Source organism: Bombus fervidus, chromosome 5 (assembly GCF_041682495.2).
Source record: "Bombus fervidus isolate BK054 chromosome 5, iyBomFerv1, whole genome shotgun sequence".
Classification (NCBI taxonomy): domain Eukaryota; kingdom Metazoa; phylum Arthropoda; class Insecta; order Hymenoptera; family Apidae; genus Bombus; species Bombus fervidus.
The window spans coordinates 2,280,721-2,305,024 of NC_091521.1; the positions used below are offsets into that span (position 1 = coordinate 2,280,721).

At 26.8% G+C, this 24,304-nt stretch overlaps 7 protein-coding genes across 16 annotated transcripts in view; 4 read left to right on the top strand and 3 right to left on the bottom strand.

The window, feature by feature from the left end:
- Positions 1-150: 150 nt before the first annotated feature.
- C1galta (Glycoprotein-N-acetylgalactosamine 3-beta-galactosyltransferase 1) lies at positions 151-4,673 on the bottom strand. Of its 2 annotated transcripts, XM_072003978.1 has the most exons (7): positions 4,475-4,673; positions 3,118-3,294; positions 2,783-2,936; positions 2,475-2,650; positions 2,195-2,402; positions 1,951-2,089; positions 151-1,738 (listed from the first exon to the last, which is right to left on the bottom strand). In XM_072003978.1, exons 3-7 carry the CDS (start codon positions 2,811-2,813, stop codon positions 1,192-1,194), a joined length of 1,101 nt encoding a protein of 366 aa, XP_071860079.1. In that variant the 5' UTR covers positions 2,814-2,936; positions 3,118-3,294; positions 4,475-4,673; the 3' UTR covers positions 151-1,191. The 2 variants fall into 2 exon arrangements, with proteins under 2 accessions (XP_071860079.1, XP_071860081.1); XM_072003980.1 differs by lacking the exon at positions 3,118-3,294.
- A 552-nt stretch (positions 4,674-5,225) lies between these two features.
- Trs20 (trafficking protein particle complex subunit 2) lies at positions 5,226-6,551 on the top strand. The gene is made up of 3 exons (XM_072003983.1): positions 5,226-5,921; positions 6,049-6,282; positions 6,358-6,551. The coding sequence occupies exons 1-3, from the start codon at positions 5,832-5,834 to the stop codon at positions 6,454-6,456; spliced, it is 423 nt and encodes a 140-aa protein (XP_071860084.1). The 5' UTR covers positions 5,226-5,831; the 3' UTR covers positions 6,457-6,551.
- An 856-nt stretch (positions 6,552-7,407) lies between these two features.
- On the top strand, positions 7,408-13,135 carry LOC139987573 (beta-1,3-glucosyltransferase). 2 transcript variants are annotated; one of them, XM_072003971.1, is made up of 10 exons: positions 7,408-7,614; positions 7,932-8,037; positions 8,115-8,224; positions 8,322-8,504; positions 8,585-8,715; positions 8,792-8,972; positions 9,040-9,175; positions 9,256-9,403; positions 9,509-9,785; positions 9,863-13,135. In XM_072003971.1, exons 2-10 carry the CDS (start codon positions 7,965-7,967, stop codon positions 10,016-10,018), a joined length of 1,395 nt encoding a protein of 464 aa, XP_071860072.1. In that variant the 5' UTR covers positions 7,408-7,614; positions 7,932-7,964; the 3' UTR covers positions 10,019-13,135. The 2 variants fall into 2 exon arrangements, with proteins under 2 accessions (XP_071860072.1, XP_071860073.1); XM_072003972.1 differs by having other exon boundaries at positions 7,530-7,598; positions 7,930-8,037.
- LOC139987571 (peroxisomal acyl-coenzyme A oxidase 3) lies at positions 9,524-13,119 on the bottom strand. Of its 2 annotated transcripts, XM_072003967.1 has the most exons (12): positions 12,989-13,119; positions 12,742-12,864; positions 12,507-12,665; positions 12,181-12,328; positions 11,819-12,109; positions 11,581-11,744; positions 11,253-11,496; positions 10,938-11,171; positions 10,719-10,873; positions 10,358-10,651; positions 10,177-10,283; positions 9,524-9,983 (listed from the first exon to the last, which is right to left on the bottom strand). In XM_072003967.1, exons 1-11 carry the CDS (start codon positions 13,106-13,108, stop codon positions 10,191-10,193), a joined length of 2,025 nt encoding a protein of 674 aa, XP_071860068.1. In that variant the 5' UTR covers positions 13,109-13,119; the 3' UTR covers positions 9,524-9,983; positions 10,177-10,190. The 2 variants fall into 2 exon arrangements, with proteins under 2 accessions (XP_071860068.1, XP_071860067.1); XM_072003966.1 differs by lacking the exon at positions 9,524-9,983 and having other exon boundaries at positions 10,087-10,283.
- A 1,328-nt stretch (positions 13,136-14,463) lies between the features above and the next one.
- On the top strand, positions 14,464-19,850 carry Ir68a (Ionotropic receptor 68a). Of its 2 annotated transcripts, XM_072003963.1 has the most exons (9): positions 14,464-15,032; positions 15,399-15,579; positions 15,646-15,794; positions 17,186-17,494; positions 17,577-17,679; positions 17,741-18,027; positions 18,106-18,444; positions 18,511-18,892; positions 18,981-19,850. In XM_072003963.1, exons 1-9 carry the CDS (start codon positions 14,983-14,985, stop codon positions 19,260-19,262), a joined length of 2,082 nt encoding a protein of 693 aa, XP_071860064.1. In that variant the 5' UTR covers positions 14,464-14,982; the 3' UTR covers positions 19,263-19,850. The 2 variants fall into 2 exon arrangements, with proteins under 2 accessions (XP_071860064.1, XP_071860066.1); XM_072003965.1 differs by lacking the exon at positions 17,186-17,494.
- A 6-nt stretch (positions 19,851-19,856) lies between these two features.
- Nprl2 (Nitrogen permease regulator-like 2) lies at positions 19,857-22,337 on the top strand. 4 transcript variants are annotated; one of them, XM_072003975.1, is made up of 9 exons: positions 19,857-19,995; positions 20,443-20,569; positions 20,687-20,778; positions 20,857-21,013; positions 21,084-21,201; positions 21,271-21,505; positions 21,580-21,710; positions 21,780-21,949; positions 22,030-22,337. In XM_072003975.1, the coding sequence occupies exons 2-9, from the start codon at positions 20,462-20,464 to the stop codon at positions 22,204-22,206; spliced, it is 1,188 nt and encodes a 395-aa protein (XP_071860076.1). In that variant the 5' UTR covers positions 19,857-19,995; positions 20,443-20,461; the 3' UTR covers positions 22,207-22,337. The 4 variants fall into 4 exon arrangements, with proteins under 4 accessions (XP_071860076.1, XP_071860075.1, XP_071860078.1 ...); XM_072003974.1 differs by lacking the exon at positions 19,857-19,995 and adding an exon at positions 20,236-20,270; XM_072003977.1 differs by lacking the exon at positions 19,857-19,995 and adding an exon at positions 20,236-20,270 and having other exon boundaries at positions 21,622-21,710.
- Positions 22,325-24,304, bottom strand: part of LOC139987572 (cilia- and flagella-associated protein 45) — a 36,104-nt gene continuing 34,124 nt past the window's right edge. Inside the window, exons 3-7 of one of the 3 annotated variants that reach the window (XM_072003969.1) lie at positions 23,837-24,247; positions 23,367-23,752; positions 23,169-23,301; positions 22,639-22,932; positions 22,325-22,545 (exon numbers count right to left, since the gene is read on the bottom strand). In XM_072003969.1, the coding sequence (XP_071860070.1) occupies positions 22,348-22,545; positions 22,639-22,932; positions 23,169-23,301; positions 23,367-23,752; positions 23,837-24,247 (1,422 nt within the window). In that variant the 3' untranslated portion in view covers positions 22,325-22,347. Of the gene's footprint in view, positions 22,933-23,168; positions 23,302-23,366; positions 23,753-23,836; positions 24,248-24,304 lie in introns of all 3 variants that reach the window. The other 2 variants (XM_072003968.1, XM_072003970.1) reach the window with 2 other exon arrangements.

Genomic DNA, 24,304 nt, shown 5'->3' on the forward strand with positions numbered 1-24,304 from the left:
AATTGCGTCAGTCGCATAGTACAAATATGACTTGTACATAGCAACCCCTAATCCTCTCCCCCCTATAAAGTTAATTGGTTAATTTACTCACACACCACACTCACACTGTATCTATAGTATTTATTATCTGGGTAGAACATCATTATTGGGATTATTATTATTAATTATTAATTATTATTATTACCATTATTATATTAATATTACGAAATACAGTTTTATGTGTATATATAATTATATACCTTATTTCACATGAAGTGTATGTATGTCTTAAAGTTTGATGTTGCAAGCATAGTAGAAACAGACTAACATTTTCATTTCTGTAAAATTTACCACTAGTTTAAAATTCACTGTGCATCATTTTTCTGGTAGTCACATTTTCGATATGTACAAGAAAGAGGTACATATAAATTACAGTAAGTTAATGACATCGATGACGAATCATTAAATCATTATAGAATAATTCTCCCTTTTTTTTTTAAATACTTATGAAAAATATTGGAGAGTTCGAAATAATATAAAATTCATTACTCACAAAAAATAACTAATTACAATAGAAGAATAAAGTTTCATTTCATCAGCTAATTATATATTTGGTTGAAATTACACTAGATTTTCTTGTATAAATTCATATGTGTACAGTGATATTATCAAAACTAAATAATAAAAAATACCAATAATTGATAATGTTAATAATTAACAATATTTCTAATGTGCTTGTAACATTTATTTGTAGAACAGAGTACACCCTGTCTTGCACTTGCGATGAAATTATAAATTTCTCATCGTTACATATAGGTATGTATAAACATTATATATATTACGAAACATTTTATATATATATCACAAATTTTATCTTTCAATGAATATATTAACATCTATTTCGTTGACCTGAATAGACTAGTTATACTCATACAAAATAAGAGAAAAATATTATCACTTGATTGAATTAATGACAAATTTAAATGCGTCATACCTAGAATTTCCAAAATTTAAAATAATTGAACAAAAATGTATCTTGAATAATTATCATAACTATTAATTTGTGGGAAAAAATTTTTATGTTGCAAGATCTCAGTTTTTACTAATTTATTAAGATCCAAAATACTTTTTTCTAGTTTGATAATGTTCATTTGGAAATTTATAAAGAACAGAATTATTCTTTCCATATTTCAATTAAGAATAATATGTAGACTAGTATTTAGTCGATATGGTGGTTGATTGATCTGTAGTAAGTTTTTCCATACCGTGTGTAATACCATACGGTCTTAAGTGGTAAATTAAGTACTCGAGAACATACATCATATTGGGCGATACATAGTGAAACGAAATTGCGCTATCAGAACAACAATTGAGGCCATCTTTGGTATCATAATAAATATACTTCCAGTACCAGAAATTCTTATCTACATGGTTAGGAATTAAATGATGCTCTGGTACAAAAGGGAAGAATCTTCCACGACCATGTGGATCCCGAGTGTCCATTGCTTTGACATTTACTTTTTCTAAACACTTTCCCATTTCCACATCTTCTGCACCTCCATTATCTGATCGACATTTTGTTTGATCAGGCAAAGCCTCCTCTACAAACTTACGTAAACCTTCCTTGCTAAGTACATATCCTGCACCACCACTCATGTATCCTTGTTTCACAAACGGTTTAAATCTACAGCCAAAATATAATGGCGAATTTTGATCATAAGATGACAACATATATCGTAAATTTTCAACCACCACATATCTGAAAAGGTTTTAGTCTAAATTAATTTTTCATTCAACAAATTAATATACATAACTAAATGCGATTGTGTAACTTTAAAACATTACTTTAAAAATCCATACTATAAATCTTTTGCGATTTTAAATATAATTTCAACCAGATCTTATATAAATCATTTCAAAATTTGAACTAAATGTCTAATTTAAGATTTGTAATTGCAATAAACTACGTACGTATCATCATCAGCTTTCATAAACCAATCAACTTCATCTTTGTACTTTTCATAAGCATATTTGAAAGCTTCTTTGGTTTTTGCCCACAAGTTATCTCTCCCCTCTTTTACTGGTAAAACAATTGTGGGTAAATTTGCATCTGGAAACATTAAATTACAATATAATATACAATAAATTACAATATCATGTTCAAAATCTTTTCTTTGAATTGTTGTTATTGTTGTATTACAAAAGTATAATTTACCTTCAGCAGAGCTCATAAACAAAAGAACATTGCAACGTTTGCCCCATGTTGCTTTCACATGCTGTGCTTTACTTTGATGATTTTTTGGACCAGTCATGATCCAACAAAGAACACGTACTTTCTTTGCAAGTTCTTGCGCAACTTTGTCTTCATCTTTATGAAAATCTTCATCTTTACCATGAAATTTTACCTCTATCTCTGGCCCAATCTATAGTATTTATTAATAAGATTAGAAATTAAATATGAAAAGATTAAAAGAAGCAAAATATAAAGCAACTACCTCTGACTCCAAGTCTGAATAATGATGTGGATCTCTTGAAAGCATAAGACCACCAGAAAACCAATTAAATATATATGGCACATTTTTTGTAGATGTTATTAAAAGGTACGCTGAGATAAATCCAAAAATTATACCCGTAACAAGAGTTAATACAAAATGCTTACCACTTCTAACACCTACATATAAAATAAAATTTAAACAATAAAAAGAGCTACAGAGAGAGTTACTTTGTTACATATATGATATTGGATAATGAAAGCTAAATTAATAATATTAGTTAATATCATAAATTTTTAATATCAGTTTACCATTAATATTCGGAAATCTTTGCCGAACCATGATACATGTATAATACAATTAAGCTACTTTATCATTCAGTTAAAGTATTGTAGTCAACATAATTTTATTTCTATTTGTCAGCACATCAAACACACATTATACATGTTTAGTTATGTCATGTTTCTGCAATATAAAATACATTTTTCTAACTTATAACAAATTCTTATTTATTAAAAGATTAATTACCTATATAATTGAAACAGTTTAAAATCAATTAATTAAATGAAACAAAATAAATTACACAATGTAAATTTCTGTAAAGAATTTTAATATTATCACACAAATATTATAGTAATCAACACACCTGAGAATTTCTATACATATGAGTGAAAATAAAAAATTACTCTGACCATATTTAAGATTTTTTATCTTTTAAATAGATCACTATCATTTGTTATATCCTACTTATATAACAATGTTATATCGCAATCTTTAATTCCTTAGATAAAATTCTTTATCATTGCATCAATCTACATTGTTTCTGAAAATAACACATAGTAATAAATATGTTATGTTTGAATAAATTAACATTATCTGTTAAATTAACATAAAAAATTACCTTAATACAAAAATTTCTTTTGATTAGTTTTATTATATATATATATATATATATAAAATTAAATACAGAAGAACAAAAATGACAGTATCATAATGCACACAATTTCTGCTTCAATAAATAGTATCATAAATTCACTAATTATGTAAATCTCATTAAAAGTCGTTTAATTTTATCTTATCTCGTAACTTAAATAAAATTTTATCTTATTTATACATACACAGTATATTTAAACTTCAAAATTGTACACTTTAAGTAGTACAAAAAAAAAATACTTAGATAGTTTCATAAGTGCTACTTAACATGATAAAAATCATGATTAATATAAAACCTCAGAGTAAGACAAATAAAATAATAAAATAATAAATAAATATATATAAATAAATAATATATAAATAATATAAATAATAAAGAAATAAAATAAACAAAGAGATCAATTAAAGTATTTAGACAAAATACTGAATCTACAACATGATATTTTTTCTCTATATATATTAAGTTGCAAATATAAAAAGGACTTTATCTTATCTTATTTTATTCGACTATTAGAGAACTTTTGTAAATGTTTACAATAATTGCATTGTTATTATCTAACATCAATTATTCATCTTTCTTAAACACTATATTTAATACTCCCTACTCCCCATACTAGGGTATGTACAAAGGAGTCTCTTAAATGAGAGGTTACCACTACTTCCACTGCCACTCTCAATGCAATCATAAAGATAAATTTGAATGTTGGCTAGGATTAAATTAAAAGATAATGGAACTATTTTTAAATAATATGGAAAATAAATATAAAACTATCAATGCAATATTAACATATTGTTTTCTTAATAATGATTTATTTTGCTTAAATTTAATACAAGTTTAGTATAAACGGATTTTTAGACTACAGTATTTTGCAATTTTACTAAAATGTTACAATGTTCATAATCTTTAAATTATTTTGCAAATTATTATTGAAAAATAATTAACAGTTTGGGCTTTTAAACATTTCTATAACTTAATTCTTATTTAATATAAATTTGTTTATTGCGATTAGACTACAGTTTCTTAAATTACTTTATAAATAAATTAATTAAATTACTGTATATTAGTTTACCTGATATTATATCCTATTTATTAATTTTTGATACTCTAAAATCACTATAAATACAGGCTGTTCCAACAATAGCGATACAATTGGACACGGAGTGATTCCTCGTGAAAAAATAAGTTGAAAATATAAAGTTTTTGCATATGAAACTTCGTTTCCGATAAAATTGAGTTTAAAGATTTGTTAAGTATACTTAAACTTGAATAATTACAGACCAGATGTAAGTTAATAATAAGCAGGAGATCGTTTTATATGCAAAAAGAAGTCAATAATGTAAAATAAATTTTTTCTGTTTCAAGCCTTGTTTTCAAGAAAATTTAAATGTGTTTACAGTTAATTATTGGCCTGATATAAGTGCATAATAAATGTTCAAATTTATTTTTCTCGATAACAAAGCGTCTTATGAAAAAATTTTACTCTACATTTTTTATTTATTTTCACATATAGAATAATCTCCTGATAATTGTTTATTCATATCTAGTTTTTAATCAGCCATAACAATTTAAATTTAAATTTAAATTTAATTTTTTCGTATTAAATTTGATAATAATAAATTCAATTGTTGGACAAATCAGATTGCTTAATTTAGAATTCATACTTTCTCTAATAACGTTACATACTGTTTTTTACATATTAATTTTTATAATACCATAAGCCTAAACGCAAGCATGATCTCACTGTAATATTGTTCTCAATAGGAAAACAAAGAAAGACATCTGGTCGTAGCAGGATTGTGCGGCAACATGTTGCTCGTGTGCATTCAGCCTAATTCTAACTAGTACGTATAGTCCGAGAGGAAATTTCCTCTCTAGTATAGTCTATCCAAAGAGACGAGACAGTAAACATAAACAAAATTTAATTGCTGCAGCTGCATATAATGGTTGCCAACTACTGAAATTCAAATGTGACACTGTTTCGTTTCATTAGACAGACTATATAATCTAGTATATTAAATTAGTTAGCAGAGAGAAAACTCCTCTCTGGTATCAGCTGATAGCAGCAACAACTCAATAGATAGAGTACATATATCATGTGGTCAGTTGTGTTTACTTCCCCTGAGTCAATTGTTGTATAGTATATAATTTATAATTAAAATATAATATGCTATAGATATTGCATCAAATAGATTTGTTATTGAAAAATAATCATTGGTAAATACGAATTTAGTTTTCGTACTGCAATGAAATTTATGTATATATAATACTATTTCCAAGTTTACTATTAAAATCGGAAGTTTTTTCTATGTAATCACTAGTACATCATATATGACATGTATACCTACGTATATATGTGACACTTGGTGTAAAAGTGTCAATGTTTGGAAATAAAATCTTAATTGAAATACACCAAGTCAGTTAACAAGATGACAGCTAACTATTATTTCGCAATCGTCGGGCATACTGACAATCCTCTATTTGAAATTGAATTCAACAACTCTGGGAAAGATGCAAAGGTTCATCATTTTTATAGGTTATATTTAAGTAGTATGATATAATTATTTGCTGATTGTATACAATAGTATGAAAATATACTTATAATTTAAAAACAATATTATATTTACATCATTGAATTTTTAACAGAAAGAAGATTATACTCATTTAAACCAATTTATTGCACATGCTGCCTTAGATCTTGTAGATGAACATACTTGGAAAACAACAAATATGCATTTGAAAGTTGTAGACAAATTTAACCAATGGTTTGTAAGTGCATTTGTTACTGCAACTCACATTCGATTTGTCATGGTACATGACAGTAAAAATGAAGATGGTATAAAAAATTTCTTCAATGAAATGTATGAAATGTACATAAAGGTAAAATCCATATATTATAGTATTTGATATTTTATTCATATTATATAATAATAAGATTTTTAATCTCTTTCTTAGTACTCAATGAATCCATTCTATAAATTAAATACGCCTATTAAATCCATTGGCTTTGAGAAAAAGGCGCAGTTATATGGTAGAAAATATTTATCTTCATAAATTGTTCATTATTTCATAGTTGTTTCTTGTATGTATCCATTGCATGAAAAGAAAATGGAAGAAGTGATACACTTAATAAAATATCATAGAAATAATTTCTGCTATGAATAAATTATCTTTTACCTAATTAATATGTATACATAATATGTGAATATTATATGAATGTGGTCATACAAATATGTGAATTTTGAGCTGTATGTAAAAAGAAAAACATGTCATACAGTATTTTCTTTAAAACCATGTAAATTTTGTATATAAAATATTTATATATAATATATAATTTTTAGAATAATTTTTAAACTATTCAAATGAGAAATAATTATATTTTTTAAACATTTGATTGTATATCATTGTACAAAAAATATATCGATTTTAATTTTAATAAAACTAAATTGATTAAATAATTGCTTCCTGTTAACTAACGTTAGTAATAAACAATATTGTATTAGTAAAATGAAAAATTGTAAGGTTAAAATCTTTTCATACTGAAGTTATATCATGAATAAATTAAAAATTAATACTGAAAGTAATCATTGCAAAATTTGATTCTGTAAACAAATATTTAAAATGTAAATAAATTTTATGCAGTATCTATACAGAATATACAATAATGACATTTTTTTAAGTTATGTACTCTTACAGTTACTTTACTAAGAGACCAGTTACATAATTTAAAGAGTATAATTGTATAATTCAGAATTAGCAATAGAAAATAATCCTTATAATATCTAGATTAATAAAATGCTGTAATAAGCAATACATAATATATTTTATTTACATATACATATCACGCATAGATATTAAAACATCAATTTTATATAAATTAACTTAAAGTTAATTAGTTACAAAAATGAAACTGTTGTATTGAGTCATATAAATTCTAAAATTTTAATTTTTATTACATTTTTATTAATATATATATATATATATTATCAAAGAGAACATTTTTTAATTTCTCTTTCTGATATTACTATACTATTAGTACCTGCTAGTCCTGTACTGAGTACCGAAGAGAAAATCTAGTACTTATTAACACTAATTAACCATAATATGTGTGCTCAATACGTATATATACATGTTCTACACATACATACGTGGATAGAAGTTTCATGATGGTGGATATTTGGACAAAGAATTTAATGGTAAATTTGTATAAGGTAATACGTTATTGTATTACCTATTAATACCTAATCTAGTTAATATTATATTTCTGTTATAATGTGTAGAAATATTTGTGATTTTTTATATTTTAAATATATTATATACGTTTTTTAAACTGTAAATAATTACTATCTAGAACTGTGTATTATCAATCAGTTAAAATAAAAAAAGAATCAAATATCGTTCAAATATTAAAATTATTCATTATTAAACTTAATATTTTAAACAACTTGCAACTCATATAGTCTTATTTTATTAAATTAGTATGAAATGTTTTTGTCTATTTCAAGTCTTTTAATTTTTTTCTTGCAGGAGGGTGTATTAATTAAGTTGAATTTTCGAAAACAATGTTTTCCATATATTCTATGTACTTTGTATTTCTTATATTATTCGTGGATAAGATTAATGTACATGGTTTAGGTAAGTTATGTTATACATAGTATACTTATTCTTAATTTTATCATTAAATGCAAATTGTAAATTAACTGTTTTTGCAGACCCCAGTGACATAGTTATTGTAATATTAGATCAAAAGGAAGGTTATCATATGGCTCATGCTGAAATGTTGAAGAAAAATATTCTTGAACAAGCAGAAGCCCTTGATAAGGTATGTATAATAAAGCATATTTAATACATATAATATTAAAACATATTATATATAAAATACAATCTTTTGCACAAAACATCTATAATTTTTTCATTAGGATCCTCCTAAAATTATCTTATCTCACAAATTGAATATTAATGGATCTTGGACAATAATACCACTTTTAAACTATTTATTGGATACATATTCCACTTCAAAATGGTTTTTCTTCTGTCTGGAGAATACTGTAATTAGATTGAATAAATTATTAAGTATTCTTCTCAAATATAGGGAAAATAAAGTACGTTATTTTAAAATTATGTTAATTATTAAAATATTTAATTTTTCTTAGAATAGTTAAACATGGAGTATTTGTTTTAGAATATATGGATTGGTCATGCATTATACGATCAAGAACCAACCATCATCCATCATTTTGCAGAACATAAAAAAAAATTGAAGTATCCACATATTGCTTCAGGTTTTGCAATAACGTCAAATTTGTTAGCTAAGTATGTTATGCAAGATGTATTTTAGAATGAATTTAAAATTTAAATCATAGGCTTGATATGACTTCTGTTTTATCAGCCTAGTACATAAAATTAATGAAGGTGATAGACCTAAAGATGATTTTTCAATTGATGCATCATATGAATTTGCATCTTTCGTATTGAAAATTGGTAAAGGAGTACGATTAACACATGTATCTGAAATATGCATCATATCTAATTCTGAGTGTGCTACATATCCAAGATTTTTTCATCCATGTGTAAGTCAGTACTAATGTAATTATAAGTTATAATTCTAAATAATATTCTAATTTATTTTAAATGAAGGGTTCATCTGTGACCACTGAAAATATCTATTTTGCTGTAAAAACTTGTTCGAAATTTCATATTGAGAGAATTCCTGTGATTAAAAAAACATGGGCAAAATATGCTACAAATATTGGTTACTTTAGTGATATTGCTGGTATAAATACTTTTATTACATAATTTAACAGTGATTATGTGTGTTAATTAGCAGTAAAGTGATGTTTCTTTTTAGTATAGATAAACATCTGCCTGATAGTTTCATTGTCCCAAATACAACACAAGGACATTGTGCAAAAACATACAGCATTTTAGTACAAGCAAATAAAATATTAAAAAAGAAAAATTTAAATTGGTTAATAATCAGTGATGATGACACAATTTTTAGGTATGTATATTTGTTTGTATATCTGTATTGTATTTGTTTGTAATATATGTATAATATATACAATTTAATAATAGATATTAATATAATATTATTTACATAAATTAGCGTGGCACGTGTGTTACGTTTATTGACATGTTACAATTCAAACACACCAGTTGCTATTGGAGAACGATATGGTTTTCAACTCTGGGATAGTGATTACGGGTATGAATATTTAACAGGTGGAGCAGGTGTTGCTTTATCTGCATCTCTGGTTCATGAAATCATAGAACTAGGTAAATGTAAATGTCCATCATCTACTACTCCAGATGATATGTATCTTTTTGGTATATGTCTATCACGAATCAGAGTGCAACCTGTACATTCATCAATGTTTCATCAAGTATGTTATACGAAATTATTTACTTTATGTAAGATAAATGTAATTTCTCTCAAAACAATAATATATATTTATTATAGGCACGTCCTTCAGATTATGCGACTGCATACCTTGCTTCACAAGAACCCATATCATTCCATAAATTTTGGATGATTGAACCCCAAACGGTTTATGATGAATGGTTTGCAGAAGCAGACAAATCTTTAATCACAGTAAGAAAACACACAGAATTATAATATTATTATGGTTTACTATTCATTCTGTAAGTACTAATAATAAAAATATACAATAATAAAAGTCAAAATTTTATAATAAATTTTTATTATCCAAGTGTATAATTTTTATATGTATAATAGAAAATATTAAAAATATAATAACAAAAAATATAAATTACATGTTATGTACATATCACAATTTTGATCGTACTATTTCTCTCCACCATGACGGTCGTTCAAAGTTTTCTTTGACTTTAAATATTTCTTCTTTGATATGTTTATATACCTATATGCAAAATAGATTTAAATAATTGTGGATTTAATAAATGTGAGATTTTGAAAATAAATAAAATGACGTACTTGACCATCAGACATTCCTAATGGAGAATTTAATACAAAATCTGGTGGTGCTAACACATCTACTAATGCTACCACCTCTTGAACTAATTCTTTACACAAAATTATAATCCCTTTTCGTAATAATGTATCCATATTACTCTTGGGTGACGCATATCCACCAGCATAAAAGTCTCCTAATCTTTTTTCTAAAATAGCTGCTCCATAGAGCGAACATAATTTTATTAGCACATTGCGTTCTTCTGATCTCCATGAAGGATTTTGAATACATTCTATGAAGTACTTCATTATCACATGCTACAAAAAGAAATATTAATGAAGTTAAGGTAGTAATTATGTTATGACATTAAAAGAGAGTTATTACCTGCCCATATAATAGAGATAATGTTTGTGCAAAGAATACTTGAGTATTGTTCCTAATTTCAAAATCATCACAACCTTTGCGTTTCAAATTTTGTGTTTGTTCATATGTTCTTTTTAAATAATAACATAATAACCACGTAAAGGATAAAAATAAATCTGTAAAAAGGAAGTATCAAATAAAATCGTGAATTGTGAATAGTGTTTAAATTGATTTTCATACTTTCTGGTTTCAATGTTTCATCGACTGTTGTATAAGGGAAAGTTTGCATTAAAATATTGTTGGCATCTTTCATGAAATCTGCTGTTCTTAAAGGAGAATTTATTGGTTTTCCATTGAGTACGTTTGACCATTGGTTTAATAACCAATTGCTGGCTTGTTGAATTAATACATTATTTTCGCCTTCAAATGTACAAGTTACATCATTTTCAGCTCTCAAGTCGCCCAAACGTGAGACTAATAATTACAAATAAAAATTAAATAAAATGAAAGCAAAGTATAAATTATTTTATCGTATTTAGTTTACAATCGACGTACTTTTAAGATAACCGTGTCCTCCGCAAGACTCTCTACAATCCTGTATAATATCTCGACTAGTCCACGAACATACTGGTTTTGTTGCAGAAGATAATGCATGTATTTCCATACCTTCATTATCAATATTATCTTGATTTTTTGCAGTTATAAGTTTGAAATTAAATTCGCACATTTGATTTACAAATTCAGCAGAAAATATTTTTAGAGCATATGTTGCTGCCAAGTGAGGAAACAATCGCCATTGCTACATATTTACGTTAAATTTTAATTGTATCATACATTTAATTTATTTTTTTTTTTTAGATTTTCATTCGACTCATTTAAATACCTGCGCTTGATATTTTATAACCGGCCATTCTTCTAATTCCGATGGTCCGAATTGTTTTCTTACGGTACAATATCGCACAGCAATGGTTATTGCAACAGATGCAAAGTTTGCACATATTGATGTAATGGTAATACGCCCCGAAGATAATGCACCTAAGGATGCACCTGTACAAATTTAAATATATAAATATTATTAAAATTGCTGTTAAAAAGAAAACATAATTTCTTTATATTCTCACCAAATCGTTTGCTTTTATCTTTCACAGATGCTGTATAATTCCCATCTTCAGTAACATCTGCTGTTTTATTTAACAAACATGTTCGAGAAATAAAATAATTGTTAAACATTATGAATCCATTGTCAACTCCATTCAATCCAATTTTTTCACCCATGTCACCAACATCTATATTTGGGTAAGGTATATGAGTATTTGGATCTCTGATGGGTACAATAAAAGTATGAAGACCATGATTTTGTTGATCTGGCGTTATTAATTGTGCAAATACAATAGCATGTGTTGCAGTTTTTCCTAAAAATGCACAAATTTTTATTTGTTGTTCATTTATGAATTTGATAAAATATATATTCCTACTTATTCACCTAAACCGCCAATCCAACATTTTGCAGCTTCGAAATCAGGAGTATTTAAAATAAAAGCCTTTGATTTTGCATCATATGTAGCTGTAGTTCTTATTCCTTTTGCATTTGTTCCATGGGATATTTCAGTCAGTGCAAAACAACAAGTATACTAAAGGAAATAGTATTATATAAATAGAAAATGCTATTATAATCTTTTAGCATAAGTCCAAATAAAGATTGAAATAAAATTTTGTCAAATACTGATCAATACTGGTTGATTTTATTAAAATTCTATTAAAATTCAGTATTGGAATATTTGAAACATGTTTCATTCAACTAATGCTTACTTCTCCCTCTTGAATTTTTGCTACGGTCTGAAAATGATCATCATTACCCAATGCAAGAATTGTACTTGGTACCATACCATCCATCACACCCATTTTTATTGGTATAGAGGCTTCATATTGAAATACTATATTAAACCAATGTGCATGAGTTAGTGGACTCTGCAAAAGAATTATAAATGGCTTATATAAGTAAAAGTTGTTTCTTCTTTTACTTATTATTGTTGATAATATATACTGCAATATTATTATCCCTCAGTGCTCGAACACGAGCATTACAAAGCCTTCGTTGTTCATCTAATGTAGTACAGCTATGTCTTTGAAATACTGATGTCTTTTTCATAAAATCCCACAATGTTTTCTGAAATGACAAAAGAACATGTGAAACTTTTTATATTCATACTTTACATACAAAAATTCCAAATTAAGAAATAAAACTAAAATTTTTTAAATGTATTATTAGAATAATATCTCTTTCTATATACCTGAAATTCAACAAAATCTTCTCCTTCTATATTAAGTTTCAATAATTTCCAATCAAATGTTGCAGATTTTCTATAAGGATCTAAAGGGCCTTTCGGTAGGTCAGCTATTGTATCCTTCATCTTAACTAAGTTCTTCGGCTAAAACACCTATACAGTACAATAATGTTTAGATTTGTGCTTGATACAATATACGACAATACTTTTAAATTCTCGAGAACGCTATATAATTCATAAATTGTTTTATTAACTTTTATCAAGAATAATTTTACATAATGGTACATCTCTATTATTAATACAGTAGTTACACAATTTTAAATATTACATTTATTTTATATGATAATCATTAAAACAATTAAGCACAATTTTGATGTTTTAGAGGATATGAGGCTTTTTAAAATTTTTCTCATTTTTTGACAATGCAGAGAAAATAAAATATCTATCAGTAAAGGATAATAATAAAGCAATAAAAACAGATTGAAATTCTTGATATTTCTACTTTTATTAATGTACAGTCGTCTAATTGTATTAATTCGAATCTTTTAATTTTTTTAAATCATAAGACCATGAGTATCATAGGCAATTTTAATAATTACAAAAAATTTATTTTTTTTATTACTTGTATCAAGATTTTCTTATTTTAATATCCTATTTTATTTTTAATTTAGGAAGATCTTTTGCATTTATGAATGAAGGCGTACTAGTAGGTAGGTGTTAAAGAAGATATTTAGATTAGATAAGAACTTTGACAAAATATACGTACGGTATACACATGTATGTATTACTACTATGTATAATACATTTTACGATATTTCGTATATTTTGGACTTATGAATTTCCATTCAGTTTTTTGCTAGCAGTGCAGGTGTTCATGCTTTTATCATGATCTCAATATGAAATTGAAATATCAGTAATGGATTGTTCACATAAGTACTATTTATATACTTTACTTTTTTTTTAATTAATAAAATTGTTCAAATAATGAACTTTATTTTCTTGACTATAAAAATATAATCGATACTCACAAAAGAAAAATAAAAATTTCACTGAATAGTCGCTCGTTGGAAAGTACAACATATACTGTATACAGCAACTCATTCGACCGTTAATGAAGGCTCACTTGCGTATGAATAATATACTGATAATAAAAAGTGATTTAATATATTGTTTGGTTTGGAAACAATAAGATTAAGTTATTCAAAGTATAATAAAAAACGCTTATTTTTAGAAAAAAATTATTTATATCTCAATTCGCGGTTATTTTGGTAAATCGAACGTAAAAGTAGACGTACTTTAACAAAGAAACAAAATGACTACTTTATGTATAAAAGTAATTATAGCAACTTGTATGTGATAATGATAACTGCAATATGTTTTAATACCGCAGTGCATAGCATTTACACTTCGTCTACTATGTATTTTCGCTATCATAACAAGTTTTATAATACACATTAATTGGGATGTAATTACTTATATATAGAACTCGTTATATCCTATATAATTAATGATTATGCAAAGTAACACATAATATTAAATTGTAACATCACATATAGATATTTATTTTAATTTTCTCATAATATTTTCATTCCAATATTATCAAATTACCACCCATCTTTAACTTTTCCTCTGTTTTCGGTATGTATTTTATGTCTCCTATAAATTCCGTGTTAAGCGACATTCATACTGATTCAAGTTTGATTTTTAATTCAACATTTCAGCACACTTTGCAATCGATTTATAAGAATAAAAATAAATTGAACTCACCATGACCTTTTATTCAAAGTTGATGTAAACGAAACTGCTAAGTTATATTTACATTATCGATTGCATTTCCTATGTAAATTAATTCCCCCGCAAATGAGATTTCTGAATATTTGATTACTTCGTACGATCGAAAGAACAAATTAAAAGGATCTGATGAGTCGATGGCATGCATGTGTATGTAAAGCGTTTCAATCAGAAATCGTATCGCAATTTTTAGCAGTAGAATCCAAGCAATGATACTTGTTACGTTGTTTCTTCAAATCATACTGGTATCCGGTAAAAGGTAACGACATTAATGAAGTTTAAATTAACATTATTTTAATTAGTTAATTTCCTGTATGCGATATTTTAATTATTATTCAAACTTTTACTTTTTACATCCTTTTGTTTATTATTAATATATTAAAGACAAAATTTAGCGAAATTCAATTAATGGAATAAAACGATCAGTTTCCATGAATATAAATTGAAATGGAAAATTAACAATTGTATTGCATTTATAACTAGTTGCATAATTTTATTAATTTTTATTAGATATATATAGATTTCATATCTACAATCCACGAGTTAATTTACGAGAAACCTAATTTATTATTTGTTTCTAATTAAAAGAAATAATCATTTAGCAAATATTTATAAAATTGTATAGTGTATTTTATAAAGAGCATCAATGCGAGAACAGTGGAAACAATTTGAAATCTGTCGTCGAAGAAATCGTGGAAGAAATTATCGACCAAAGGAATTGCATTGTTTTTGTTAGCGATTCTGTTTATCGAAATCTCGTAGATGTTAAAAATATTAAAGGTTCCTCAAATGTATTGAAATATGAGGTAAGATCAGATATTCTAATTTGTTCTTAGCTTTTTGTGTATAATTATTTATAATATGCATTGCAGATTGCGCTGCGTGATAATGAACAATTTTTACAACCAAGACGACGAGTTCAGAGAATTTTGATCGACGGAAAAGCAGTTAATTGCAGTGCATATATTATATTAATTGCTAATGGATTTCTAGCAGCTGAATTTTTGCAATATACAGAAAGGTAAATATATAAATAAATATTAATCAGAATAGTGTTAAAGAAACCTTCCATTTTGAAGAGTTTAGTAGTTCTACTATTGAATATTACAAACAATTAAAAAATAATCCTCAAGAAATTTTTCAATCTTTTAAATAATAATGCATTCTAGTAGTCAGAAGCTATACTTACAATACAATGGATATTGTAAAAAATGACCTATATCTTGATATGTTATCGAATGAAAATTAACTAGTTCTATAAAAATTTTTGTTATAAGATCTACAATTTCACGATTTGATTGGATATAATTCTACTACGATATATTTATAGCCAGAAATTATATAATTAGAAATTCGTAGAAATTGCTTTTTAGTTTTCCTGAAGAAAGACAAAAATATAGATAGGAATCATTTTTATTATGAACCCAAAGTGATGAAAATCAATTTTTCTCTATCATCAATTAAAACAAAAATATACTCATTAGGTTCATTTGCTAGCAATATTTTTGGTAACTTCTTCCAAATAGAAGATGCTTAGGGTCTATCATTTTTCAAACTACAGGATTTTGTTACCACTTCCTAATGCAGTTCTATAGACATTTTAAAATACATTAATTCTTACTTCCCGCAAAACGAATATTACATTTTTTACATTTATTTCGAAACTCTACCAGATCGATGGGCCGTTACGAATCGAATCGAATCGCAAGATTGTAAGCTCCATGTTAAGCACATTGGTATACGATTTTATCGCGAGTACTTGCCACTAAATTTAACTTTTAACTGATATCACTGGGATCATAAATGATTTCAACAATTCTGATTAGATTGGTATTAGATTGAATAATTGTAGAAAATTACGTGATAAGAACCATTATTAACATTTAATGCTTCTTATCGCGTAAAGTACAAGATACAAATTAATTAAGTGACTTAATCCAAGCTATTATGAATCATAATTCAAATATATCAGATAAGAAATAGTTGACTATGGAACAAGCTAACCTTTAACTTAATTTAGAAATACGAGGATACATGGTATCATGTATACACAATAGTTTACACAATAGTCACAATAGTTTAGGATAGTTTGTGTACTTTTATTTATGATACATTTGTATAAACATATGCATTTTTAATTTCACGAAGTAATTAATTAGAGCATTCTTTCTTCTGTTATAGTCTCCCTTACTTTTATCCTCATTTATAATAATATTAATTATCATTATTTTTTTCAATAGAAAATTATTTCTATTAATACGAATTTAATTAGATATTATCAGAGACAAGGAACAAAAAAATTGAATCAACTTCTATTTCAGTTTCAGAATCAAATATTAGATTTGAAATACTAAATTTATTAATAATTATTATTTAGTATTTCAAATACTAAATTTCACTTTCTACTTTCAGAGAACGTCTTATTAACACCCGTGGATTATTTTTACTGTTATATGATTCTCGTTTATTCCGATCGCATTTGCATTATCTTTGGAACAGGATAATTAATGTAGTTTTTATTCGCCAATACAATGCATACAAGTATCGTTCTGGTGAGAAAACTTCCAAAGAAAGAATTGATTTGGATACGGTCTATTTTCCCCTTCGTAAAAGAAAATCTATTGTGACAAAATATATAGATACTTGGTACAAAGGCAAATTGCTCTATGGTACCAATCATTTTACAGAGAAGATCACTAACTTACAAGAAAAACATTTACAGTTTGTATAAAAGATTATAATGCAGCTATAATTATAACTATTACTTTAAGAAATAGTAAGAAAGATTTGATACATATTTCAGAATTGCTGTATTTGAGCATATTCCAGCAGTGACAACAAAGTCAAGAGCATACTATAACAAACAACCAAATAATAACACAGAAGGTCTTGGAATAGAATTTGAAGTATGTACTATATGTATACAAGACTTATGGCTTTATATTTTTATTCTTTTATATTTTTCAGTTAATGCAAATCATATCAAAAGCAATGAATTTTAAACCAAAATATTATATGCCTGATAATATTACTTTAGAGAAATGGGGCATCAACGAAGATAATCAAACTCATGTTGGATTAGTAGGTGAAGCCATACAAGGAAAGGCTGCATTTTATTTGGGTGATTTACACTATACATTGTACCACTTGAATTACTTTGACCTTACTACCCCATACAATACTGAATGCCTTACTTTTCTGACACCAGAATCTTTAACTAAAAATTCATGGAAGCTTTTAATACTTCCATTCAAGTAAGTATAAAATGAAAGAAATGTAATTAGTAAATAAATAAGAAATATATATATATATATATATATATTGCTTTTTAGATTTTATACCTGGATTGCTCTTGTCCTTACTTTAATTTTAGGAGGGGTTGTATTTTATTTCTTATCAATATCGTATAAGAAACATATAAGTTTTTATAAAAATCAAATGCATTTCCAAAATACATCAATGAAGAAAGAAATAAAGGGGTTATACTTATTCACTGAAATAGGAAATAGTATTTTATATACTTATGGCATGCTATTTCAAATTTCTTTGCCAAGTTTGCCAAGCTCTTGGGCTGTACGGGTATTAATTGGATGGTGGTGGATTTATAGCATTTTAGTTGCAGTTGCTTATCGAGCTAGCATGACTGCAACCTTAGCGAATCCTGTTGCCAGGTGAAAGTTATTTTAATAAAATGTTTCAATGTATTGTACTTTATTTATATTGCAATTTGTATGCAGAGTTACTATTGATACATTAGGACAGTTGGCAAAAAGTTCTATAGAAGTTGGAGGATGGAATAAGGAAAATAAAAATTTTTTCTCAATGTCATCAGATCTTAGTAGTCAAGAAATTGGTAACAAATTCAAGTTAATTCAAGAAGAAGATAAAGCTATTGAGAAAGTGGCAAATGGTTCTTTTGCTTACTATGAGAATTCTTATTTACTTCGACATGTCCGTGTAAAGAGGCAGATATTAGAGAAAGAACAAAAAGAAAATATAACTACAGTGGATATATCATCAAAGCATAATTTACACATCATGGAAGAATGTGTTATAAATATGCCAATAGCCCTTGGTTTAGAAAAAAATTCACCATTGAAACCAAGGGTTGACACTTTAGTATGTATCTCTTTTTGTAAATTATTATAAAACTATTATGAGAAAAGGTATTTAGCAATGATCTATCTTATACAATGCATATTCTTAGATAAGGCGTATAATAGAAATTGGATTAGTTGAAAAATGGTTGAGTGATGTCATGGAATGGTCAAAAATTATGGAAATAAGACAAGAAACAGAGTCAGAGAAAGCATTGGTTGATCTTCATAAATTACAAGGTGCATTTATTGCAATTATAGTTGGATATCTATTAGCTTTCATGGTTTTAATAGGTGAAATTTTATATTGGAAACATATTGTACTAAAAGATCCAAAGTTTGACAAGTACCATTTAGATATATTCTACAGCATTAATAATCCCAAAATATAAAAGAACAATTAATATTTTTTCATTAATTTTTCAAAAGATAAACAAAATTTATTTTATTGTGCCAATAAAATCTTAAAAGCATATTTAGAAAAAGGTTACTTTTTTAATATATGTTTATAAAATTACGATAAATATAATAGGCATAAAAAGGATATGAACTAAACTTATTGCAGATAGAGAATTTAAACATGTATGTACATAAAATATGGTTACAGATTGCAAGATGTCTATGACTAAAAAACAGCTGCCATCAATATGATACAGCTATAACTGTGACAAAAATATAATGAAAGAATTTATAAATCCTTAGTAAAATGTTAATAAAATTACGCACCAATAATATAACAAAGAAGGTTAAATATTCTTCCTCTCTTTGTTACACAGGCACTTGTTCTTACTTATTCATTGAATTGCTTACTCTTTCCCTCTCTCTTTATTTCTCATGTTTCTTTCTCATGCTTGTCTATCTTCTTTCCTTACTAATATGCATTACATATTTTTATCATTGCTCTTCTTATTCTTATTTTTTTATATCTTTTGTGTTTTTGTTCATCTATTTATATTACCCTCATTATCTAAACCCACTTTTTGACTGTTTAAAAAAATATTTATTTATACTTCTGCTTACATTTATGTATGTTCCTATTTCCCTTTATGGTATGTTATAAACACATTTTTCCCCTTGAGTACCCATACGTATAAGTAGAAATATGTTGTGACACATATCTATGTAGTACGTAGTTTTTTAAAAATTGCATTTCGTAAGAAATGTCAGTCTACAAATTTTCAAGGATTTTTCATGCTTCTTATTGTACTAAATAAAATGTATTTTAAGATATATTCACTATAGTTAATACATATTTAATTAATAAAAATTTGTTTATAAATTAAAAAAATGGGATATTTTTTATTTTTGTACAAGTAAATAGAGATTCAAGCAAATATAAAAACCTTCCTAATTTCATAAAATTACAGTAAGTATGTAATTATGTATGAAAATTTTCCTATGTATGTAGATAAGAATTGAATTTGAAGAAGTATTGATTGTATTATGATTTTGACTATTTTGATATGAAAATTGATTGGTAATTTGTTTAAAATTATGAAATAAGTAATAGATTTGGTTCTTTATTAACATGCATGTGAATATATTTTAATAATACTTTATATATTATTATAGGTTATTGAAATCGACAAAAATGACATCAGTAACAGAGAATATAAAGGATGAGACACAAGAAGATCCGATTAGATGTATATTTTTTTCAGAATTTCATCCTATTGTGGGTCCAATGATTACTTGTCAGGTTAGCAAAGGTTATACACAACGTATATTAAATATTATTTTGATTTTTTTATTTTAATTATTTTTATATGTAACTTATAAAACTTATAAAGTTTATAATGATTATGCCTTTTACTAGGTTCCAGATAATTTTATTTCAAAGGATATTTTTGATAATGTCAGTGTTTATATTATACCAAAAGCAAAGTTACAGCGTAGTACTATCACAGTGTAAGTAGAGGCAAAAAGAAATATGAAAATTTAAGAATTTCTTTTGAACTAGTTTATTAAATTGTTTATTTTGTATAGGACATTGAAGGATTATAAAATCCTAGGATTTCCAGTAAAGATTGATGACAAGAAGTATGCAAGAAATGCATTTTATTTCAACTTATGTTTTGTATGTGATGCAGAAGCTCGTACTGTACATTATGAACCTGTTGTGAAAAAGATGTCTGATTTTTTAGTAAGAAGCTATACATTGGAAATAATTGCTTTACCAATATTTTTTTATTGAACTTAGTCTAATTTTTCAGATGGCTCTAGAGGTAGAAAATTGTTTTTTATCTTCCTCTGAGGATAAAACAAGATTAGCAGAAATGTTGAAACATGTAATGCAAGATTTGAATTTACACAAAATGTGTACATTAACAGGTAAACACGTTTTATAAAGAATAGTTTTGTACAAAAATGTTAAAGATGTAAAATATAATATTTTAATAGAAGGGACAATGACGTCCCATTTGAAAGTCATAAAATTAGCACCTGAGCCGAAACCAGTTCTTGATCATCAGGTACCAATATTCTTGGAGGGCCGTGAAGCATTCCAAACTGATCAGTGGGATTTAACCACTCAGCAAGTATTACCATACATAGATGGATTTAATCACGTTGCACGAATAGCAGCTGAAGCAGACGTGGAAAATAACCTAGTTAAAAGTTGTGTGCAGAATCTTATGTAAGTATATAAATACAAAATTTCATTTAAAACATATAATTTTTGCAGTATTGATTGTTTCTATTCACTTCCAGTTATTATGGTGTTGTAACTTTAATTCCAATATTTCAATACAGTAATGTGTATGCTGCAACTTCCAAATTGAAAGAATTAGCAGAAAATACAAAATTACAAGAACGATGCATAGCATATGCTTCAAAATTCCGTAAGTTATACATCTTCATTGTGAAAACTTATCAGAATAGGTAAACATTCTACAAACGATTATTTTTAGCTAGACAACCTGCATATCTTAGAGATATATATCGAATGTATGCAAGTATGACACATGGCAGCAGTATGAGAGATTTGTGTCAACGTCTCAATCCTCAGAATCTAAGAATCAATGAAAGGAGGCTGGTGCAATTTGGTCTTATTGAAGGTCTTATTCGTCGAGTATATAAGGTTATCAGATCTATTGTGAAAGATCCATTTCATTTAAATAATCATTTGTCTTATCTTTTATCAACTTTCGTAATTTGCAGTATCCAATATATTTGTCGGGATCTTCTTTTAATGAAGAGACGAAAAACAATCCAGTTTATAAGTACTTTACAGGAACATACAGTCTTGATGAAATTTGTTGTAGTACAGGTCAATCAGCTGCACAAATCGAAGATATTGTTGAACGCGATCCGAATGTTGTTATGTTATGGAAGTAATATTTAGAAGTAGTATTTATGTCATGAATTTTGTTTTCTGTGATTTTGATAAGCGTAAAGGTTGTTCATTTAAGCAGATATAGTACGCAGGATATATTGTGAATGATAAATAGACAAATTACAATTATAAATTTATTGTATTTATTGTATATTACTGATCATTCGTTTTACTTCATTGATGTATATTTCAGGCACTCTGTTTCTTCTCATTTCTTCACATTTTCTTTCCATTGCATCACGCAGCTTCTTCTTACGTATCGCGGCTTCTGTACGTATTGCTAAACCTTCCTCGAACATCTTTTGCCTTGCTTCGATGCGTTCTCTTTCTTTCTCATTTACCTGATGAAGATGATAGATATAAAATAATTTAGTCATAGTATTAGAAGAAAGATAATAAATTAAAAAATCTATAATCCAGCCGTGAAAACAAACCTGTTTTAGTATTTCGCTTCTATGAATTAATGCTTGTCGCTGTTTCTTTTCAAGTTCTTTTTGTTCTCGACAGAAAGCTTCCTTCTGAACACGTACAATTTTTTCAAATTCACGTCTTTCTCGTTCTAGTTCAATTGCTTCCATTATTCGTTTGTTGTTTATTTGTTTTTCTCTTTCTTCTATAAGTAACTTTTGGGCTTGCGCTTTTTTAAGAGCTTCTTCCTTTTCTTTTTGTCTCCATTGTCTTTCTACTTCTTCTTGAATTCGTGCAGCATTCAACTCATCGATCCGCTCCTAGAGAAGGGGTGCGAAAAATAATTATTAAAATATAAGTGCGAAATGTACAATTATCTATTTATTCTTATTTGTAAATATTGTAATAAAATTTATAATATACAATACAATGGTACAAATAAAAAAGGAATCCAAAGGCTTTGATATTTAAACCAGGAACTAATAATTGCAACGTGAGGTAAAAAATTTAAATAAATGGAAAAAAGGATAATTCCATTAATTAAATAATTAAATACTTGTTGACCCCTTGCTTGCAATGTCTGTATTGCAACCGCTGTTTTAGCTTTTTCTTTTTCTAATTTTTCCAATCTTCTTTCTTCCGCCAGCTTTGCTTCCCTTTCTTCCTTATACCGTTGGTACTCTTGTATCCTATGAAATATTATTATTAATGATTGATCAAAACTTCAATAATTTAATAATTTGATAAATATTACCTAAGATCAATGACTTTATTTTGCTGTTTTTCCATGGCCTTAAAGTGTTTTAATTGCTCGTTCCCTTCAGCGAGCTGTTGTCGAATTAATGCATTTTCGGATTCTTTGTTTTGTAATTTTGTAATTTCTTCCTGTTGCCAATTGATATTGTTTAAATTAATTAATCGACTTTCCTCTTGCTTCCTTTCAAACTCTAATATCCTGTTTTCCTCGTTTTCTTTTATTTGATCGATTAGACTATTAGCAAATTTTTGTCTTTTTACTGCTTCGTCCTGCTCTTTTTTAATTTCTTCTTTAATCGCCCATCTTCTTTCATTTTCCATCATATCATTTAAACGTTTCTCTTCTTCCTCCAACTCGAGTTCCATTAGTTTTTTTTCTGCTATCTGTTAAAAATTACAAGCTTTAAATATAATATATAAGAACAGAATTTTATTTAATTATTTAATATGTAAATTCACATTATCTACCTGAGCGTCTCTAATAGCACGACATTTAGTTTCTAAAATGATCCTATTGCACTTTTGGATTTCTTCCTCCTGTTCGAGCTTCATCTTCTCTGCTCTTTCAAGCACATGTTTCGCTCTTTTCCTAGCTTCCTCTTCTATTTCGGCCAATTGCGGGCACTTTTCTCGAGGCCTTCCTTGATCTATTCTACGAAATTCCTCTTTTCTCTCCATACTCTCTTTCGTAAGTCTTTGCCTCTCTTCTTCCTCCGATTTAAGAGCCGCATCTCGCTCTTCCTTCGTCATAGAACTGTATTTTTGAAATTCGTCGTACTCTTCTTTCGTTAAAATTTTTGGAGGAGGTAGTCTCTTTTTTATGATTTTCTGTCCACTCAGTTGCATTCTTGGTTTACTTCTACCTATTTTTTTGGTTGACTAAATAATTTAAAATACGATTATTACAGACACGACAAATATTTATGTATCAATGAT

Coding starts and splice junctions, on each gene's coding strand:
- C1galta (XM_072003980.1), bottom strand. CDS start 2,813: ATGGTTCGGCAAAGATTTCCGAATATTAATG. Junction 2,090..2,194: donor GTTTATGAGCTCTGCTGAAG/GTAAATTATACT, acceptor TAATGTTTCCAG/ATGCAAATTTACCCACAATT. Junction 1,739..1,950: donor ATGAAAGCTGATGATGATAC/GTACGTAGTTTA, acceptor AAACCTTTTCAG/ATATGTGGTGGTTGAAAATT.
- Trs20 (XM_072003983.1), top strand. CDS start 5,832: ATGACAGCTAACTATTATTTCGCAATCGTCGGGCATACTGACAATCCT. Junction 5,922..6,048: donor ACTCTGGGAAAGATGCAAAG/GTTCATCATTTT, acceptor AATTTTTAACAG/AAAGAAGATTATACTCATTT. Junction 6,283..6,357: donor TGTATGAAATGTACATAAAG/GTAAAATCCATA, acceptor TCTCTTTCTTAG/TACTCAATGAATCCATTCTA.
- LOC139987573 (XM_072003971.1), top strand. CDS start 7,965: ATGTTTTCCATATATTCTATGTACTTTGTATTTCTTATATTATTCGTG. Junction 8,505..8,584: donor TCAAATATAGGGAAAATAAA/GTACGTTATTTT, acceptor TATTTGTTTTAG/AATATATGGATTGGTCATGC. Junction 9,786..9,862: donor ATTCATCAATGTTTCATCAA/GTATGTTATACG, acceptor TATTTATTATAG/GCACGTCCTTCAGATTATGC.
- LOC139987571 (XM_072003967.1), bottom strand. CDS start 13,108: ATGAAGGATACAATAGCTGACCTACCGAAAGGCCCTTTAGATCCTTAT. Junction 12,110..12,180: donor ATGTTGGATTGGCGGTTTAG/GTGAATAAGTAG, acceptor GTGCATTTTTAG/GAAAAACTGCAACACATGCT. Junction 10,874..10,937: donor TGAAACATTGAAACCAGAAA/GTATGAAAATCA, acceptor TCCTTTTTACAG/ATTTATTTTTATCCTTTACG.
- Ir68a (XM_072003963.1), top strand. CDS start 14,983: ATGATACTTGTTACGTTGTTTCTTCAAATCATACTGGTATCCGGTAAA. Junction 18,028..18,105: donor CTTTTAATACTTCCATTCAA/GTAAGTATAAAA, acceptor ATTGCTTTTTAG/ATTTTATACCTGGATTGCTC. Junction 18,893..18,980: donor AACCAAGGGTTGACACTTTA/GTATGTATCTCT, acceptor GCATATTCTTAG/ATAAGGCGTATAATAGAAAT.
- Nprl2 (XM_072003974.1), top strand. CDS start 20,251: ATGTATGAAAATTTTCCTAT. Junction 21,506..21,579: donor AGTTGTGTGCAGAATCTTAT/GTAAGTATATAA, acceptor ATTCACTTCCAG/TTATTATGGTGTTGTAACTT. Junction 21,711..21,779: donor AGCATATGCTTCAAAATTCC/GTAAGTTATACA, acceptor GATTATTTTTAG/CTAGACAACCTGCATATCTT.